This window comes from Amblyomma mixtum, chromosome 2 (genome assembly GCF_055824585.1).
Source record: "Amblyomma mixtum isolate Tamu chromosome 2, ASM5582458v1, whole genome shotgun sequence".
Taxonomy (NCBI): Eukaryota; Metazoa; Arthropoda; class Arachnida; order Ixodida; family Ixodidae; genus Amblyomma; species Amblyomma mixtum.
The window spans coordinates 236,579,883-236,601,008 of NC_143013.1; the positions used below are offsets into that span (position 1 = coordinate 236,579,883).

At 44.9% G+C, this 21,126-nt stretch overlaps 1 protein-coding gene across 1 annotated transcript; it reads left to right on the forward strand.

The window, feature by feature from the left end:
• The first annotated feature begins 12,152 nt into the window (after nucleotides 1–12,152).
• Nucleotides 12,153–19,798, forward strand: LOC149363027 (techylectin-5A-like). The gene is made up of 5 exons (XM_089569865.1): nucleotides 12,153–12,306; nucleotides 13,510–13,652; nucleotides 14,492–14,597; nucleotides 15,906–16,073; nucleotides 19,482–19,798. The coding sequence occupies exons 1-5, from the start codon at nucleotides 12,153–12,155 to the stop codon at nucleotides 19,784–19,786; spliced, it is 876 nt and encodes a 291-aa protein (XP_089425991.1). The 3' UTR covers nucleotides 19,787–19,798.
• The last annotated feature ends 1,328 nt before the right edge of the window (nucleotides 19,799–21,126 follow it).

Here is a 21,126-nt window from a genome sequence, read left to right on the forward strand (position 1 = left end):
AATATCCATAGCGGTTCACTTACGTCGCATAGAGCTAGACTCTGCTGGATGAGCTTCAGCAAGGGTAGCGCTGTTACAGCTCCGTCCGCCCAAAGCGGACTGCGCTACGTCATTCATCGAGCACCCAGCCCACATGAACATATTCACCCTTGCAAATGCTTCTCACTACAAATATTACGAGCCAAGAAAATATTCGACCCCGCGGTACACATTGCTGCCTTATGTACAGGCGGGGGCAAATCTCTGTGGACCATGTGTTCCTCAAGCGAAGCCGATAGCTCTGCTCATAGCCGGCGGCTGGGGACCACACTAGTGGAGGTGAAAATCAAAAGTTCGTTCTTTCATCTCCACAAATGTGGCCTCCTGCCGCCGGCCAATAATAGAGCTATCGGCTTCGTTTGACGAACGCTGGGTACACAGACTTCTGTCCCCGGCTGTACGTACCGTAAGTCTCACTAATGCTGCATATTATGACTCATACGCGTTGTGTGCTGACTTTTATTATGTTCCTCCTTATTTGTTGGCTGCTGGCTCCCTGTGGGAATCTAAATATTTGCTTGTAATGTTCAGCCGAGACCAAGGAGGTTACATTTTTCTTAATCGGTGCGGCCTTTTTGCATATTATTTTTTTTTGTTTTCTTCGTGTGGGTTATTACTACATCTTGCGTTAATCCGACTAATGCGTTAATGCATCGTCCGTGGTGGAAGTTGTAAGTGCGAGCGTGAACGGTTGTTCTGCAGTGCTTTTGTTTCGTCATATGTTGCCACACTCTGATTGGTTTTGTTTTTTCTTACTGTATCGTTAAAATACAGCCTAAGTCAGATTTTTTAGTGTGCAATAATCTTATTTGTCACCCAAATAGTGAGCAATGGCAATCAACCATATTTGCACGTAAACTTGTGGACCCCAAGTTGCAATGGGCTGCTTTCATCAGTCCTATACTGTGCTGTACAGCCGTTACTGCTGAATAAATAGATGAAGCAAGGACTCTGCTCTTGATTAGTTATACATATTAGGTCGCTGACTATCTCATATAGTTATAGCCGCGTTGAAATAGCGGCAGCAGAAAATATTTCCGGCATGTTGCTCGCTTATGTTTTAATCAGCGCCACTAGAGGTTTAAATGCCGTACACCCTGAAAAGGGCTTGTTTTACTTGAGTTTATTGGAGACACATCCCAAATGCAAGCATTTTAGGTTTTGTGGACTAACGCTCAATAATGCTGAATGGCTGCTAAATAAATGAAAAGGAGTGGCATGCATGACCAACATTTTCGGGCGAAAATTCCTAAAATTGCACAATTGTAAGACAATGTTATAGAACAATTGATGGTAATAGTCTACTCCTCAGATATTCAGAAAAATCTTGCTTTTAAAGTGTTTCCATCGATCTCATCAAACCCTTAAGATTGCCAGAGAAAAGCAATGGGGAATGGTTTTGATAGCAGCAAAAACATTAATAGAAAAAAATACAATTCTGCCGTCGGGTGACCTGCAGACATATTGATTGGTATAGTGAAATCTTCCATGATAAGAAAAAACTGCGTTCGTACGCGGTGTCCCCCTCAAAAATGGTTTAATCCAGTATTGTTGGGAATGGCAGCACAAAACGAACGCAAGCATGCCAGTGCACTGTTCCAAAGTATGAAAAATTTGTTTCTGTCGGGACATCAGTTGACCAAAGTATGTAAAAGCATACTGGGTTGCACAACAGCCAGAATGAAGACACTTTCAGATGAAGTGATCATGACCTCTACTAGGTTCAAATGCCAAAGCGTCTGAATTGAATTTAAAGAAAACTCCTCGATGCATAGGGCAAAATGGAAAAGAAACTCATGATTGTAAATATGCGAGTCCCGTAATCATTGTTAAGCCGTTCGATTGACTGAGTTTATAAAATTTTTACTGTGAGTGAAAGATTGAGGTGTAAGCACTGAAGATAGCGGCGGGTGCAGAACTTGGAGAAGAGGTAAGCTGCCATTGCTACAGTTGCTTAAACCTTAGCCTAGGTCTAACACAGATTTGGTCTTCCTTCGTTTTACTGGTGACGGGGGGTTGATTTCTTTCGGGGGTCTTCATGATTGCTTCCTAAGTGCATTGTCCATTGGAATAGGCAGGGTGGGCCACGCTTTCATCATCTGCACGTCGGACACCGAAGCCCAAGCGGCGCGTTTCGCTGAAAGCTTGAGGAAATATAATCAGCTACAAGAGTGCCATGAGGCCTGTAGAATCTTATACCACATTTCCGCACCGCTCAGCTGTGGTGGAAAAGGCCGCACTAAACAAGATAGGCGTTATCACGAGGTCAAAATGTAAACGCTGACCGTATAACCGAGTCCTCTTGCTTCGGTGTCTGTTCCAAAGTTTCGGTTTTGGTCGAAGCTCGTGTCGCGTTTTTTTTTTGTTCTCTTTCCTCTTTAAGGCCTGACGTAGTGCCTAGAGTTCGTTTATAAAGCAGAGATAGCTGATGGCCCAATGGTCCGGTGTGCACGCTCTTAAAACGTCTGTGATGCCTTTGGACAGCTTCAAGTTACCTCCTTTGGCGCCAAAGTGGGCTCTAGTCTGTTCGTGGCATGGTTCACATTACCCTGATTTGATGCGTAAGCTGATTAGATGCACGAGGAAGCGGATAAAAAGAAATGCTGAAGCCAAAGATCAGGAAACCAAGAGAGTGAGCTGATATCAGCTTTTCCGAGTCATCACCGTACTTTGTGGGCGCTGCTTTCCCCCTCTCAACTCGAAGGGTTAGGCTGTTCCTTCTCATAGCTGTGGGCAGCTATAAGCATAGCCACGTTTGAAATGTTCAGCAGGCGTTTTCTTTGTGAGTAGCATAAAAGACGACATTAGCGTTAAAAGGCCTCACTAGAAGGCTGTCGCTCACGATTGGCGTGTCGAGGCTGCGCTTGAGTCTAACGCAGGAGCTCCTCGCTCACACTCTCGCCGTTTCAAACTAGCGTCTTATTTTAGCAAAGCCTGTGATCAATATTGTTTCCACCACGATACGTGCTCCTCTTCGAAGGAGATAGAGGGTCGCTAAAAATCTCAAGAACTCCAAGCACCGAATATCTGCAACGCATCACAACCAAAGTGAGTATCATGAAATTCGCGCCGATTCTTGCTCCTAAATTCTCTAACTCATTGGGAGTTTACTGCGCATAATTTACTAACTGAGCTAATTTTTACGCACTAAATATAAACATTGGTCAGTAAGATGCCGTACAGCGCAGAGTTCTGGACAGAATTCGGTTGCTTGCATTGCGTTAGCTGTACCGCAACTGCTTTGCAAAGCCGGGTCTTTCACCTCATCCGGTTTAAATGCATTCTATACTACCCTGCCATAAAACTCGTGAATTCCGCGTCAGCACCCATTGCCCTAGATTCATCAGGAACCTCTGCTGTCTCAAGCGGCGACAATTGAAATCGCGGCATAGTTGTCGATGCTCGATAGCGGCCTGAGTGATGAGAGCTAAGCGATCGTTTGCTCAAGCAGCCACTAATTTACCCGCCATATGGGGCAGGGGTAGTGGGATGATGACTACATTAGGCTCATGACTCAGTAAGAATCATGATGCGAGAAGCAAGATCTACACTGCGATGTGCTGCTCATATGCTATTATGACATGAATGCCTTAATGTAAGACTCAGGCGGTGTCATCCGTTGCGTGTCGTGGCAAAATATGTGCGCCATTGACACAACTGACATTTCTACACCTATTGACTGGAAGGAAATTGAAGGGCTCGTAAGATTACTTATGAAAGAAGATAACAGTCATTGGAAACAAGGAAAACATGGGAGAAAGTCCTTTTATTTTTATTCTTGAAATTGATAAATGGGAGATGAGTAGTGAAATAAGTTTTTACTTCAAAGACAATTGACTAGGAAGTAGCAGAAAAAGCACCAGATGCCTTCCGTGAGATCCAGACTCGTGCGCAGGTCGTAGTTGTGGACGTTTTTCTTCCCCTTTCTGATCAATTGCATTTCACGTAAAAATTGATTATACTACTACTAGTTTACCATTTATCGGCGCAGCAAATACAAAGGAAACGAAATATCCGTATGCTCTGCTTTAATTGAATGAGTGCTAGCTTCTTTCAAACCTACTCACAGTGTGTAAATTAAAACAAGCAGAAGAGCTCTGGAATACCCCTAATCACTTTTGTTAAAAATATATATGGCGATAACAGGCCACACGCGGAAACCTTGTTAAAAGTGTACAAACACTGCACCGTGGACTGCTCTGGTTCTGCAGCACGCTGGGTTCGATCTGCCCGACAGAAGGTCGCCAGTACGCTGCACCTATTTCGCCGAATTGCCCAGAAAACAAGTGGTGCATGCTTTAATACGGCTCGAACGTTAGTCCGTTCTGTGTTGCAGCCTCGGCTCGTTTGCCAAACGCAGTTCCAACGCCTTAACCTAGGACATTGGGACCGACTGGAAACAGTGAACAGAGAAGGCCATGCGAGCTATCTCGGACCTTCCTCGCTTGACCCCCATTCACACACTACAAGCGGAAGCTCAGCTGAATACCACTGACGAGCTCGGGAAGCAGAGACTTAATGCGCGCAGCCTGAAATTATGTGCAACCCCTGCGGCATCTGTCCTCACAAATTACTTTGATCCTACTTATCCGCTTTTTCAAGCAACGCCTTTGGAGCCTCCTCCTTGGCAGCATCCGCACGTCACCGACAACCGACCCATACGTGTCACGCGCAACGCTCATCGTTTAATGGGATAAACAGAGCCTCCTCTCCCAGCAAACTCCATAGGCACATTTCAAGCATTTGTGGACGCAAGCTCAAAAGAACATGTGCTGCATACCAGTCTTCTTTGTCCAGCTGTACCTAATGCCCGTCAGACAGGTTCCTACATCACAGAGGGGCCGCTTACCTCTGTTATAGAACAGCTCATTGCCATTCGTGACAGCTTGTCCACTTTAAGTGACTTCCTCTGTACTCCACCGAATTGTCTTCTTCTATATACAGTCTATACAAGCAGTAGGGGCCCTACGGCGCGTAGCCTATCCCCTAGGCAATGTAGTCGATGTGTGCAGCATCGTGAAATCGTATCCGTGCCCAGTCCGAGTTCTGTCAGCTCGACGCAATACCCATCATCTTAGGGAAGCGGTCAGTGCATTCCACCCACTGCAAGTGCCCTACAAGCCATACACGCCTCCTATACTGAAATCATCCGCAGGAGACTCCGTAAAGCCGAAAAAAAATTTCGCCGCTTAACGCGTGCTTTAATACTACCGCGTGGATCCAACCTTCCCGGGGAATTAACTCGCCGTGAGGAGGTGGCGCTGAGGAGAATCTGGTTGGATGCTGCGCTGACACCTGCCGTCAGGGCCTGGTGGACATCGCAGACCCCGCTTATGAACTGCCCCTTCTGCTCAGCTTCTGCTACAGAGGCGACGTTAGTTCACTCTATGCTAACTTGCCCCGGTCTTCGGAAGGCACGCAAGCGACACCTCGGCATTCACGCTTACGACCCCAGCAGACCACCAGACGCTCGAATCTGGACCCATAGGCCCCAATACCGGACCCTGTTGGAATTTGTAGCCGACACCGGCGTGCACATGTGCATATAACTTCCTTGTGCCGAAGATCATATCTGTGTCGTAAGAAAGAGACATTGAAGGTGAGCTAACTACATTAAATTGGCATTGCGATTGGAGGTATCGAGAGTGGGAAATACATTTCAAAGCTAGCTGAGTTTACTTTCCGGGGTTCCGCTTTGCGAAAACCGGGTTGTTCGAATTTCTAATGCAGCAGATACAGACGCGTCTAATCTGTGTATTTTACGATGTAGAAGAAGCTGACGTAATTTTGGCTAGGAGACCAGGCGCAGCGAAGCAAGTTTATAACATGCAACGCGAGAACGCAAACTTATTGAGCTCTCAAAAGAAAATGTTAATGACCGATATTTTTGCCTGTTATATCAGTTCAGGAAATTTAGAAAGTAATCTGCTTTCTATGTTGACAGCTTTCAATTTCGAAATATAATATTCTGCATTAAAATGAAAATTTACAAAGTTGATTACTTGACTTTAATCAATCATTCCTTTCTTAGCTGCGCTTTATCACGTCCATAATGTCCGTCGGGCTGGATAATCTCATGGGAGACCGCACCGACATAGGTACCTGTTTATAAAGTATAAACATGTAAAGATTAGCAATATTCACAACATGTATATCCCGAGACCTACATAGCTCTCCAATGTTTACTGTGGCTCGCTTTTGAGAACGTGGTAGCAAGGTGGCACGTTTAACAGGCGCTTGCTGGCTGTCCAGTGCAGCAGTCTATCCCATTAGCAATGCTCTCACAGAAGCGCGCAGCCACGTTCTGAGCCCATGAAAGGCTTCAGCGTCAGTTCCCATTGTATGAAACTTGCTTGCTTCGTTGGACCATCATAAAAAGGTTCATCATGACAACCAGTGAAAATTCGAATTTACAGCGAAAATGAGCAGGAAGCTGAACGCATTGCCGTGCACTAAAAGATTATTTGTTGCCCTCACATGCAGTAACTATAACTTGTGCCTACTTATTAGGCGTAAAACTCGAACGAGGCCACTGCCAAGCAGGACGACGCGGAAGTGACAAGCCGAGCAGTGAGAGTTCAGGAATTTTCGGAGCCATAGGTAGTACATTTTTTTTAATGCGTGTGTTTTTAGCTGTCGCCCAGCATGGCGAACAGCATGCGATAACTGAAGTACGAATCCAAATTCATGCTGGTCTTAGGTGGTCAAATATCTGTCCTGGCGCTTCCTTAGGCGATCGCGCTATTGGTCTCCTTCTATAGTTAAAAGATGTCGCCTCTCACTTCCAAATACGATCGCTTTCTCGGTGATCGACAGCGGCACCTTTGTAAGTTCCGCCGATGTCGATGCCATTTTGTCAAATCATGGTTCAACAGTCAGGGAGTGAACAGTCGGTCCATGTGACTACTTTAGCTGCACTGAGCAAAAGCATCGATAAAGCATCTTCAATTCAGCCGCTCAGTCCTCTTCACCTCTCAGTTTTGATGGTAAAACAATCGTTCTTTGGAAAGGCACTAGATGGCGCCGCTAGTATTATCTATAATCAAATTCCGCACAGCTGGAGACAAAGTAAAATAAATTTGATTTATAAAGGGAAAGGAGATAAGATGAACATAAAATCCTTCCGTCCAAGTACCATAACATCTGTTATGTACAGGCTGGCAATGCAGGCGGTGAAATTAAAAATGCAGTCATGGGTAGAAGGCAATCAGATACTCGGAGAACTTCAGAATGGGTTCAGAAGGGGTAGGCGCTTAGCCTGTTCGTGCTTACCCAATGCATAGAAATAGCTAAGGCGGAAAACAGACCTCTGTATTTAGCCTTTTTGGACATAAGCGGTGCATATGATAACGTGAACAGGGAACTCCTGCGGAGCATATTAAAAGATTTAGGTATTGGTCATGAGGTAATTGATTTTCTACAGGAAATCTACCGAGATAATGAAGTTGAAATTACATGGGAAGGGAAAAAAAGTACCACAACTGCGGGGGTGCACAAATGATTAAGGCAAGGTTGTCCTCTATCACTGCTGCTGTTCATGCTTTACGTGATAAATATGGAAAGAAGGCTAGAAGAAAGTAATCTAGGTTATAATCTGTCGTACAGATTACGCGGAAATGTAGTTGAGCAGCGACTCCCGGGTTTAATGTACGCGGACGATATTGTACTGTTAGCAGATAGCCAGGAAGATTTACAAACTTTGGTTAATTGATGCGGAGACGAAGCAGACGCTCTAGAATTCAGTTTTACCGCAACTAAATCGGGTGTGATCATTTATAACGATACAACTAATCAGGTGCTTACAATACAAGGCCACGAAATATCCAAAGTGGTCGAATACAAATACCTCAGGATGGCTAAACGAAGGGCAGATATACACGGAAAAGCATGAACAGGCTCTTAGGGCAAAATGACGAAGAGACACCTTGATAATCAAACATACGGCATTATGGGGGTACAACAAATATGAAGTATTAAGATGTATTTGGAAAGGAAATAATTTTGCCGGGACTTACTTTCGGCAATGCGGTTCTGTGCTTAAGGGCAGAAGTTCAGTCGAGATTAGACGTAAATCAGAGAGCTGTTGGAAGATTAGCACTAGGTGCCCACGGCAAAACCACAAACGAGCCAGTACATGGGGATATGGGCGGGGCATCGTTCGAAGCACGGGAAGCTAAGAGTAAAATACTATAGGAAGAACGCCTGAGGAAATTGGACGATAACTGGCGGGCAGCTAAGGTATTTAAATATTTATACAGAAAGAGCGTTGACTCACAGTGGCGGAAAAGAACTAGAAAACTAACCAGTAAGTATGCCGGTCATGAGGACGGAGAAAGAAAGAGCATTAAACGGCAGGTTAAAAACGCGGAAGTTAAAAATTTGATGAATTCAATGGAAAAGAAATATCGTGTAGAACTGCATGTATATCGATACTGGAAAAGGCAGATCAGGAAAGAATTTTTCTATGATAACTCAAGCGGCAGTGCCCTACATTTGAAGCGGCGTCAGGGTGTCTTAGAACGCGCAGCTACAAAAAGAAATTCAACGAAGAAGATGACACATGTGTAGTGTGTGGTAGATCTGTGGAAACAATTGAACACCTCATACTCAAATGTGATGGTATCCATCAGGATGTCGATTCAGGCACAGTCACTCTTCCTGAGGCCCTAGGGTTTGAAGATAACAATGGTCATGTAAATAAATATGCAGTGGAAGTTAGCAAAAAGCGATTGCAGGATTGGTGACTGAAAAGCAGAGATGTGGCATAAGGTTATAATTGTAGGAAACCGTAGGTAAGGATGATGGCGAATCTCAAGGAGAATTGACAACACACTAAATAAATAAATAAATAAATAAATAAATAAATAAATAAATAAATAAATAAAGAAAAGCTGAGCATGGTGGCAATTGCCACCACACCGTTTCAAAGGGGGCGCTCCTATACATCCATCCGGCCATCCATCCATGCCATAGCAACTTCTTTTCGGCCGCAAATGCTGCAGACGACGCAAATTTCTATTAATTCTGATCAAACAGGAGAAGTAGATTATACAAACATAGCATTCAAAGAAAAATACTGTCGTAGGCATTCTCTGCACCAAACTTTACGGCGAATAAGCGAGCACTTTAGCAGCGAGACACAATTTACTCTCCGAGTTTATCGTTCCATCACTGAGTAGGTAGACTGAAGGAATCTGGACGGAAAGAATTTGCGGACAGTGAGAGGCGCCAATGTAGCCACTAAATGCGTTCCTGCATTAAAAGGCAGATGGTTTGCAAAACCACGCAAGCAAAAAACAAAGCAGCGGCAGTATGGCTGAGAGGCATTGCCCTCTTTTCCAACAATCGTCGGTTCTTTTGTGCAGTGGGTGCTAAATGCAGGCTTTTTTTGCGCGAAATTGAAATGTGTTTATGCGGTATGCTACTGACTCAATACAAAGAGAAGAATAAAAATTAATAAAATGAAAATTACCCAGTCTACACTGAAAACGTATAAAGTACAGACAGCTCCATATGTTCGGCTGAAAAACTGCTGTAAAGATGGAAGGTAACCTTCCCCGCGTACGTTGCCTTGAGTGCTGGCAGTGTGGCCGCCAACTGCCTGAGGACACTAACGCATAGGGCGCCTCGATGCGCTCCCGCTCTACGGAGAGAGGACGTACATCAAGGCACCCTACTATGGATGAATGGATGGATAGGAGCGCCCCCTTTGAAACGGGGTGGTGCCAATTGCCACCATGATCAGCTTTTCTTTATTTTTGTTCAACTGTGTTGTCAATTCTCATTAAGATTCGCCATCTTCTTTACCTACGGTTTCCTACAATTCTAACCTTATGCCACATCGCTGCTTTTCAGCCACCAATCCTCCTATCGCTGTTTGCTAACTTCTACTGCAGATTTATTTACAAGGCCATTATTATCTTTAAACCCTAGGGCCTCCGGAAGAGTGACTGTGCCTGCATCGACATCCGGATGGATACCATCACATTTGAGTATGAGGTGTTCACTGAGCGACAAACTGAGCGACATTAGCGCCACCTGTAGGTCAATCACGCGGCCATACTTTATAAGCTCATAGGTACCGCTAAGTACAAGCAGTGTTTCGAATCTCATGAATGCATGCATAGTACAGATTTTTTGTTCGGAATTCTGTGCTACCCATAAGTGGGAAAAAAAAGATAATGGGAACAGAAATCTGCGTGGATTCATCGGAACTTTCAGTTGTTTTCACTTAGTTTCGGGTTATATGTCACGCGCTACCGCGACTCCGTACTGTCGACCAGGAACTGCTCAAACTGCCTCGTCAAATAAACGTGAAGGCGGAAGGTGTTCTGCACGCGATGGCGCGATTCCAACGAGCTTGCTTCGGAGTCCTGCCCACTGGCGTGCGCAAGTATATCTCTTGCTTGCTTCAGCGAGCCCACGCGAGTAAGATGATCCGTGCTGCTCCTGGCTAATCGCGAACGAATGAACTCAGCCAGAGAAACTGAAGCAAACATCTATACCAGGACGACACTAAGGTAGTGTGTTGCGTGTTTCTATATACGAAGGATATTAAGCTTCATTAGCCAACGTAGAAGCATGGTGCGCCACATGGCAAATGACTATGAATGCAAAGAAAACGGTCGCTATGTCAATCACGTGAAAACGAAACCCTTTAAATTTTTCTTACAGAATCGGCGGTAATATTCTGTCTACGGTCAGCAGCTACAAATACTTGGGTCTCGTAATTACATCTGACCTCAGATGGAACGAGCATATGTCATATATTTCAAAAAAAGCAATGCGCAAGCTTGGTTACTTGAGGAGGTCGCTTCGACAGTCAACACAGGAAATCCGTCTTTTAGCGTACAAAACGTACATTAGACCAATTCTTGAGTACGCCTCAGTAGTATGGGACCCGTATACCCAGAAAAACATAACACAGTTAGAAAGCATTCAAAGAAAATCGGTTAGATTTATATTCAACTGTTATAGCTGGCAAGTATCTCCGGCGGTTCTTCTAAACAACGGAAACTTAGAGCCATAAAAATTGAGACGGTATAGGGACAGACTTAAATATATGTACCTACTACATCATGATATGCTGGGAAGAGATACGGATGTGTACATTAATTTAGTTTCTAAGCGTCAAACACGATGTAATCATTCGAAAAAATTAAAAGAATTTTTTTGCAGGACTAACGTGTTTAAAAACTCGTTTTTTCCACGGACAGTAAGTGAGTGGAATGCGCTCACCTCGAGTACAGTGGAATGCCCGACGGTCCAGTCATTCTGCAGCATGCTTAACAGTATTGAGGCAAAATAGAATTACCATCGGTCGTTATGCGCAATGCCTTGAGTGCTTCATATGCATGATTGTTTTCATTGTTTGTACATTTCGTTTCTTGCTCAAGTGATTGAGCATGCGTGGTTGTGTCGTGCTGCTGTGTACGCGCCTTGTTGTTTTTGTCGCGCTTTACTTTTCGTTACTATTACTACTGCTGGATTTCGTCTCTTCTCACTTAAATTCTTGTGATGTTTTTTTTTGTTATGTTCGCTACCTTGATGTATTAATGATATGCCCACTCCTGCCTAAGGCCTCAAAATGAGGCCGGCAGTATCTTGTAAATAAGAAAAAATAATAATAATAATAGGTGCTTTATTTCCTAAACGACCAGCCGGCAATGGGAAGCCTAGTAGCTTCAACGTCTGTCAAAATATACGTCAGCGCATGGCACCGTGTGCTCAAGGCCTTGTGAGGGCAACGACATTGGTACGAACGCCTTCGCGCACTGCTTCAGCAGTGCGCTTAGAGATCGAGTTACTGTGACGCGTAGGCACTTCCTCCTGCCCCGAAGGTTGCGCGCTACTTGGGCAAGCGACTACTTAAGCCGTAAGCATGGACCACCGCGGCTCTTAGCGCTTCATGGTTTGTAGCAACCTTTGCTCGAAGACATCAAAGCTGCCAGATCACTCAGGTCTGCACAGTGAGTACTTGTTAGTGCTTGTATTTTACAAAACAGCAGATTTCGAAAGTCCGGTGAAAAGTGCAATTCCCTAGAGCAGACTGTGAGCCTTCTACACCCTTCATTTTCTTTCGCAGCCCAGAACTCACCGACATCTGAAGCAAAATGAGGACTTGCACCATAGTTCAGGGCATCGTGCTATTCTACGTCTTCATCGCTGGGACTAGTCGGGTGCTGCCAGAAGCGGGGGAACGATCGGCGATCGACTTGGCGGAGGACGCTGCGAAAGAAGTTTCAAAGGCTCTCCATCGCATCAGGGGTGAGTCATCTTCATTTCTCGCTAAGTAAGCCTCGCCAGGATGCTCGGATTCAGAGAAGAATATCAGGGTGCATAATTGGAACCCTCATGACAAACCTGGAGATGTTGCTTAATAATCACGAAAAAGAAACTAAGAAGAGAGCTGCCATTCTAGTTCAAATGTAATTGAAATGTCCCTTCGCCAGCTTGCTGTGAGTAGCACTGAGCATGAGTGGTCGATTCTTGTTTAGGATGTCTGGCGATGATGGCTTTGAAATGTGTAGCAACCAGACGGGTAACATAAATAATGCACGTCGACCATTTGCATTACACAATGAAAACTTCAGTTGTAGAAGCACTGTTCGGATTTACTCAGCGAGCAAGTGAATAGAATCACTTAGCTGGCAGTGCAGGAAATCACCGCTAACTGCCATGCGATAATAATTGCGCACAGAAAGATAATATACATAACTTCACCAGCGAAAGAACGAGACACGAGGAGAAGAAGAACACAGGACAACGCTGGTCTAACAACTGGAGTTTAATCGAGAAACGGCCAACCTAGGTCACCAGAAGACGCATGTGTACCAGACACACCAAACAAAACAAACAGATACATAAGTGGCAGATCACCGAGGAGTGGATACACGCTCCAACACTGGCAAACAACAAAATACAGATCATATGTCTATCAATCTTGCACGCGCACACTTCTTAGGAAATTAACTTCCTAAGAATTAACATCCTTGAGGCCTTTCACATTAGGCTGCAAGGCAGTGGCACATGCATCAGTGCACCGTCCTTGCATCTCACTAGCAAGGAAGTTAATTTCCTAAGAAGTGTGCGCGTGCAAGATTGATAGACATATTATCTGTATTTTGTTGTTTGCCGGTGTTGGAGCGCGTATCCACTCCACGGTGATCTGCCACTTATGTATCTGTTTGTTTTGTTTGGTGTGTCTGGTACGCATGCGTCTTCTGGTGACCTAGGTTGTCCGTTTCTCGATTAAACTTCAGTTGTTAGTCCAGCGTTGTCCTGTGTTCTTCTTCTCCTCGTGTCTCGTTCTTTCGCTGGTGAAGTTATGTATTATGTACACCAACTAGCCCACATGGGTACCTTGTTACAGAAAGATAATACTCTTGCTCTCCTGCGCTTATGACCTTTATTGCTACCTCTACCTGATTCTAACGGTTTCCAGCGTGCACAATTACTTTGATCGCGCAGACATTCTCCATCCTCGAGACTGCGCTGATCTGCTGGAGGCTGGTCAGAGGACAAGCGGCATATACACCGTGTTCCACAAGACGGCCGGCGCCTCTGGACAGAACGTCTACTGCGACATGGAGACGGACGGCGGGGGTTGGACAGTGAGGCCCTGCGGTTCCTATAGTTTCAAATATGTCTCCCATATTTCTTTCGTTAAGGTCAAGACCTTCGGACTTATAAAGATGCAAAGAACCTGTTTCCTCAATCCGCATATCTAGTAAGCAAGCTTTGAATCGCATTTTTCGCAGGCGTTACATTTGTTCCTTTAAGATAAGCCAATACCCAGTCCTGAAGATGAACTCAAAATCGAGCGAGGGTGTCCGTCTTTGCGTTTACCAGTCGGTGTCTTCCTTTATTTTCCTTTTAAACTGATGAATTATATAATTACAATGAACTTTCTGTGCCGACTAAATCACCAGCGACCAGTGGTAGCAAGGATTTGTGTGTTTGCTACCGCCGATGGCTGCTCCCGGTGACCTAGGCCGTGAAGAACATCATACTGGATTTGCGGAAACACAAGCATGGTGCATGCACGCGCCCCAAAACTATGCCGTGCCGTTCATGATGAAACACGACGACGCGTATAGCATGCCTGAGGAGCTTTTTAGGCGTCACTTCTGTAGTGGGAACGAATCATTGCGCTGGTTTTGTGGCGAATTGGGGAAGTATGTTTCCTTTGACGCAACCCCACTGGATGGAGAGGCTGTACAGTGGATGCGGACCGTGAAAGCTATCGTTTTAGAATGAAGCCAAAGCTATCTGTAAAGCATATCTGTAAAGTAAAATTTTCGTATAAGTGGTTGAGCATGCGGCGCACCTTGAGGTGACAGTTCTTAAGCAGCAATGCGATCTTATACTTGTGTTCATGCAAAACATAAACAAAGACGAACAATTGAAGGTTACAAGTCTCATGGAAGAGTTCATTTTATTGCCTACACAGGTGATCCAGAAGAGAGGCCAATACGGAAACAACGCTTTCTACTTTTACCGGAACTGGACCGAATATGCTAAGGGGTTTGGCGATCCTGCCAAAGAATACTGGATTGGTAAGCACACTTTGTAAATGGCATACGTCAATTTCTATCATAGAAGAAAGGTTCACAGCGCTGCCCTGCTGTACGGAACTGCGGCATGGCGACGCAGAGGTGGAGTACGCGCCGCATTGCTGACTTTATGCAGCTGTTACCAGTGAGCGGGACAGCAACAAATATTCAGCGACTCTAGCTTGGCATGGAACAAATTTCTGTCGCATTAAACACATAGTTCATTGCGGGTAGGCGATGAATGTGGTTAATCTCTACGCAACCACCTACCAAGCTATGTCTGGAGACCATATTCAGTGTTATCTCACGTTGGTTGTTTTGTCCTGAAGTTTATATTTCGACATGTATTTTCAGCGAGTGCTCCATATATTGTTCCATCGTAATGGACGCTTAGTTATGGTGCACAGGTTGGTTCGGCTAAATTCAGTTAAATCAGGCTATATTCGGTTAAACGTTCGGTTAAATCCGTAGATAGTGTCCAATTAAGCAAAGTATATAGCGTCAGTCGCTGCTGAAGATTTGTATTCTTGCGAATATGAAATCATTCGAATAAAAGTAAAAATGTATTGTATGCTTACAATCCTGAAGTGAATATCATGTAATGATGCCCAATACACTTAAGAGAGCAGACTTTTCCGTTCAAGTATTGGAGCCTTTGAGCTTGCTGAGTGATTGGATTTTTGTGCAGTGATGTCCTTTCCACTATTCGAAACACATGAGAGGGGCAAGTTTTGAATCCAGTAATATAATTCAGGGGATAGGAGATGATTAGTACTTCATATATTTTGTGCTTTCAGAGGTATCTGGAGGTCATCCATTCGTTCAGGGGAAATTTAACGGCAGTGAAACTAAACATACGTTACGACTGTGTGTTGACGAATGGTAATTGGGAAGAAACTCAGAAACTCTCTCGACTACACTGCAAGTGGTTGGTTATAGCACGTAAAGATTAACTTCAGGTTTAGGATACAGGTAGCATTAGCCTTGCGTTAGAAATATCTGCAATTCCTCCACCATAGCGGTACATCAGGCAATAATAATTAAAGGCAAAATTTGTGGCACAGTTCTGTTACCTTAATAAGTATAAAAAGCTTGCATGAGTCAAACTGCTACTCTGTGGCTGCAGAAACCTGTGACACGTCGTCATGGTTTCTGCGGCATTTATCTTGGCACCATGCAACTGGTGTACACTGATTGAGAAAACAATTTAACAGCAATAAAAAGATGCAACAAGAAATTCTTTTTGTCTTCTGCCTCGCAATATTGCATGACAACATTAAATAAACCGGCAAATGCAACGTTTAATCCCAGGGAACCATGCACTGCACACGTTGACCAATGGTGACCTGATGATGTCCCTTCGGATTGTTTTGGGAAACACATCCGACAGTGGCATCTCCGTCAACTATGAAAGCGTCCGGGTTGAGGACCCACAAAACCATTTCAAGATCCGTGTTGGGAAGTTCTTGGGCCCCCGTGGTACGTTTTGCTTCTGGCGAATCTTTACTGATATAACTGATATGTTGCGCGAAAACATTACGACCAAAAACAACGTCTAAAAATTGGGAAAGTATTTCCCTACACGCCTCATTATTTTGAGTGTAAAGTAATGCTTTGAATATATTGATAACACCTTTAGATCATGATTTTGAAGCTGTAAACATGCATGCGAGTCAGGTAGTTCATGTGCTGGAGGTGATGTAGTTCACCAAGTGACGGTTAAGTAAATCAGTGCGCACGCAGCGTGCAACCGTCAGTACTTAGCTTAGGGTAAGTGACATTTGGACTATTTATGTCACAGAGTGCGTGCATGCCTTGTATTTCTTTTTGCTTTTCCGACCGAGTTAGGCAAGGCGCCTCAGTTTTTCAGAAAAGGTCGCAATGCAGCGGCAACGATTTTGCACCCCTCGTGGGGGCAGTTGACCGCTCGCGCACTGGAGGGTCAAGGCTACTTCGCCCCCTCCCCAGGATTATCGCCGGGAAGCGAGCGATTGCAAATTAGCATCGCTCCTCGTTAGGACCGTAGCTTTCCCTCGCGTCCCTTCTCAATCTCCTCATGTCCCCCCCCCCCCCCCCCCCCGTTTTCAACATCTGGAAATCGTTGGCGCACTGGGCCTTGAGGATTAGTTTGTTTGTTTTTTTTGTTGTGTGTCACGAGAACGCGGTGGCGGGAAAACCGCGAGCCCTGCAGTTGACTTGGAGATTTCGGTGCGTGCGGACGTGTGTGGGGTCAGCCAGCCAGGGAAGTGGTCGGCAAGCGAGCTAAGGCGGGTGCCTGACGCGTAGAGCGCCGCGATGGCGGCCCCGAAGACGCGTGGAAGACGCGTGGCCCAAGTTCGCCCGTATCCGCAACCCCCCATCATCCCCGCGCGCCTCTGCAGCCCGACGCTCCCTGCGACCGCACCTTGCCACACCGCAGCTAAGCCACCGTTTCTCCCCACTCGCTATAACTCTTTTTTTTTGTCCTGTCGCTGTTCTCGTCCTATTCTTTTGTACATTGCTTTAATCGTGTAACATTGTTGTATAGTTCTCGCCCTTATGTTTTCCTCTTCTTGTCAATAGTTGTTTGTGTTCTCATTTTGTGTGTGTACTTCGCTTCGAGCCTGTGCACGCACTCTCCTTTGTTGAGCTTGGTGTTGTAACTTCTTGTTGTTCTTTGCCCAAGTAAAGGTACTTGCTTATTAAGAAACTTGCGTACGCCTCATGCCTCCGGTCAACGGCTAATCAGGCGTGGCCCCTATCGCCGGTCAGCAGTCGAACCTCTTTTGCACGCGGGATGGAGAAGTTTGTCGCTCCTCCCCCTCCAAACTTACGGAGAGTGCAGTGGTGGACAGGTTGGCCCGATTAATTATAATTTCGGCGCCAACCAAACATCCAGCCGCTCGCGATATCCTGACAATATACGAGCTCTCATGATGTTGTAGACATAAAATAACAACGGTTTGCACATGAATGATTATTTCGACATTTTGCCATTGGTAACTGTATACTCCGGCATACAACACGTTCCTTTCTCTGCATTCGAAACAAAGACAACGAGGCAAAATCCGTTAGACAAGCAGCATATTGTGTCCAAAAAACTGTCACAACAAAAGAATTGCTTCTAATGATTAGACTGGGCAGATTGTTCTTTTTCCAGGTATCGTCTCTCGTATTTTGCTTTCAAAGACTTCGTTGAAATTTCTACGTTGTCCTCAGTGTGCCTGTCAGTTGCCCTGTACATGGGGTAGCGAAAAGCAGTTCTAGTCTAAATTGCAAAGTGTGTTATATTTAAAGATTAGTACTACTGAGGATCAGGTCAGGATAAATAAACATTTTATGAAGGTAATCTCTTGTTGTGACTGAGTGGACATGTGTGTAAATTAAAATAAAACAGTGTCCACGCAATGAGAGACAAAAGAAACCGGTCCATTTAACTACACTGCAAACAATGTTTCTTTGTGAAGTTATCGACGGCTTCGAATCGTCCATACCTTATCCTGGACAAACACGTCGGTCACGAAATAACGGTGTATAAACGAAATAAATGAGCAAAAACAAAAAATTCAATACACAAACATGCGCTCTTAAATTACGGCGATTGCGCAATGGTGCTGGTTTATGTACCTTCTGCAGGATGATATGGTAAGGACGTTAGCAAAAATGTTACTAGCTACTCATGTTTTCGGTTTGCGTGACTTGAAGCGCGGGTTTGCACAAATTGGGTATGAAGTAAATATAACTTTTCACTATACTACGTAACCCAGGCGTCTGCATAGACCACATGACGTATGATTGGGTTAAGGCGATATTCGAGAGCCATTTCGTATGAAATCTGCTTCGCAGTAAAAAAATCACGTTACAAAAAGTAAAACGTTCATACTGGGATGCTTTAAATATATAGCAACTATGCATGCCGGGAGTGAAAGTGAGAGAGATTTTGAATATTACAGGTTAAGTGCGCCAGGTTTTTAAACTGGCGTGCCACTCAAGATGAGGGTGAAGGAAGAGGGTGGAAAAGAGGGGAAAGAAAAGGAAAAATAGAAAAAAGGAAAGGGTGTCAATCGAAGCGGTTCAAAGTGATCTCGCTTCCGGTTAGTAGGGAAAGCGTGCTATCTGGTGCTATGACTTGCATTTATTGGCAATGCGTTTTTTGTGTCTCATTTATGTGGCCATTTACATTTTCGGGGTGTAAAATGAACGATGTTTGGAAAAGTTTTTTATTCAAGGCAAACAAAGCATAGTCTTGAATGCAAAGAAAACGCCGCTGGGCAATCACCCCATCATCTGAGGAAGTGAAAAAAACCATGGGACTGATGTGGACAGAAGCAACTTGCTGTTTGCAGGTAGTACAAGTGGACAAGTGGTAGTACATTTTATTTTCGGTTGAGCTACGCTGCGTCGTGGGGACGTGAAGCGAGCGCTAGTTAGCACGGCGCGTACCGCGCGCTGTTGAACGCACGAAACAGAGTCACGAAGCATGAAACAAAGTTCCTTTGCAGTCTGTGAGAGAGTGAAGCTCGAGCATTAGACGATATCCGGCACCGCCGGAAAGTGACCGCGGCTGCGCTGCCGGCAATAATATTCTCCCTTTGTTCAGCATAACGCATTGGCCAGAATTTTGCTCGGTGGTTCAGTTCCAGACTACGCCTACGCAGTGATTTTCAAACTGGCACGGCAAGCAAAGCCCATCCGCTCGGAACAGGGTCATGAAAAGTACCTGGAGGAGTGCTAGGTTTTTAGTAATAAACTGTAATAATAAAGATAAAAACAAACGCTGTTGATTTCAAGGGAGACAATTAAGGAAGAGGTGACAGGAAGACAATCTTATCACAGCCGATATGTGCACTGCAGCATCGCTGAGCGGCCGCAAGAGGAATATTTCATCTTTTTTTCCCTCTTTTTCAGGCTACGACGCCATGAGCTCTGCGAGCCTCTCTAAGTTCTCAACCTTCGACAAAGACCTGGACACGTCTCCCAACAACTGCGCTGAGAAATTCAAAGGAGCCTGGTGGTACAGCGACTGTTACGATGCAAACTTGAACGGCCTCAATCTGAACGGCCACCACCTATCGAATGGCGATGGAATTGAGTGGCTTGTGCCTGGGACAGATGACCTCGGTGCTCACTACTCCTACCCATGGGTGCGCATGATGATCCGGCCGGCGGGTTTCGGGAAGAATCGGCCGTTCTTGCCGAAGATTTACACTTAGTGTGCAAGGACACTACCCAGCTGGGGCATTCCGTCTGACGCATAGGCGCATAAAATTAGCGGTCTGAGAAGCAGCATTTATGAAGTCGATAGCGAACTCCTGTATAGGCTATCTCATTACACATTATCCAGAGCTTCATATATGGCGTATAGCGTCATGCTATATTGGACAAGTCTCAGCGAAGGGTAACGTTTCCACTACTGCCGAGCCGTGTCCACCCAAGGCAGGCTGGAATACATTATTCAGTAAACAGTTTCGCGTGGACATATTCATCGTGGCCGGTATCGAGGCTATGCCCGCCTCGATACTTTATGCAAAATATAATGTGACAAGAGAACAATCGACACCTTTATGCATATTGCGTTCGCACTGACACGATATGGCGCCAGTGCAGCATACTATAAATTGTCGGAGTTTAATGCTGCGTGTTTTGTTTTTCCTGACATCTTGACCGCTTGCAATTTGTGCAAAGTTAAGGTTTCGACATAATGTCCAGATTGCAGTCAAAGTGAATTTGATATTCCTAATACTTTTGATGTTGTTGCATGGTACTGGCCAATTTTTATCGCGTTGGCTTTTTTTGTGTGTTTACTTATAAATTGCTCCTTTTTCAAAGGCCCAAGTGCGAGCGTCAAAAATTCGGTTTTCTTTACTTGTAGCGTGCTGCCATATTAAAGCTGATCTTTGTTTTTACTGCATCATTCAGATAAATCCATAGAGTGCTTACTTTCGCCAAGCAATAAAATCCAATTTTCGAGCTTGATTATGAGCGATGAGATCTTAGCAAATTTGTTTTCTGGCTTGTGAACGGTCAGTTTGGCAATATGCTGTCTCCATAAGTCCTATGGAGTGTTGTGCAAGCGTTACTTCTGAATAAAATGATGATGAAACGACTTAGTGTTTATTACGCATATTAGGTCACTAATGACCTCACATATTTATACTGCTGAGTAAGTAGAGCACGAGTGAAATTATTTCTGGCCGAAGGGGGTGTGACCTTGACTTTATAAGCAGACTAAAGGAGAGGCACGGTGGCTTGTTCTGGGAGGACGTTGGGGGGAGCAAGCGGCTACCGGAATTATTGTTATGCAAGTGTTTGCAGGGCAGTTGCTCTCAGCATCTATATGCCTTCGCTGTTATTCCCGAGTGCCGTGCTTGGCGCTCTTCTTTTGTTAAACTCGCGGAGGAGTGGGCGTTTCTCTTCTTTTTTGTTTGTACCACAATAACGGCAGCGTTCTCGGTCGATGTACACTGTGTTGCTTCTCTGTTAAGCCGTGGCTCGTGAACCTCGTTGTACAGAAGGCAGTGCCCTCAAAATTTCAACTCGTGCAGTACAGATT

Bases quoted from the DNA above. Each gene is read 5' to 3' on its own strand.
- LOC149363027 (XM_089569865.1), top strand. From the start codon at position 12,153: ATGAGGACTTGCACCATAGTTCAGGGCATCGTGCTATTCTACGTCTTC. The intron at 13,653-14,491 runs GTGAGGCCCTGC...TTGCCTACACAG, and splicing joins CGGACGGCGGGGGTTGGACA to GTGATCCAGAAGAGAGGCCA. The intron at 14,598-15,905 runs GTAAGCACACTT...GTTTAATCCCAG, and splicing joins TGCCAAAGAATACTGGATTG to GGAACCATGCACTGCACACG.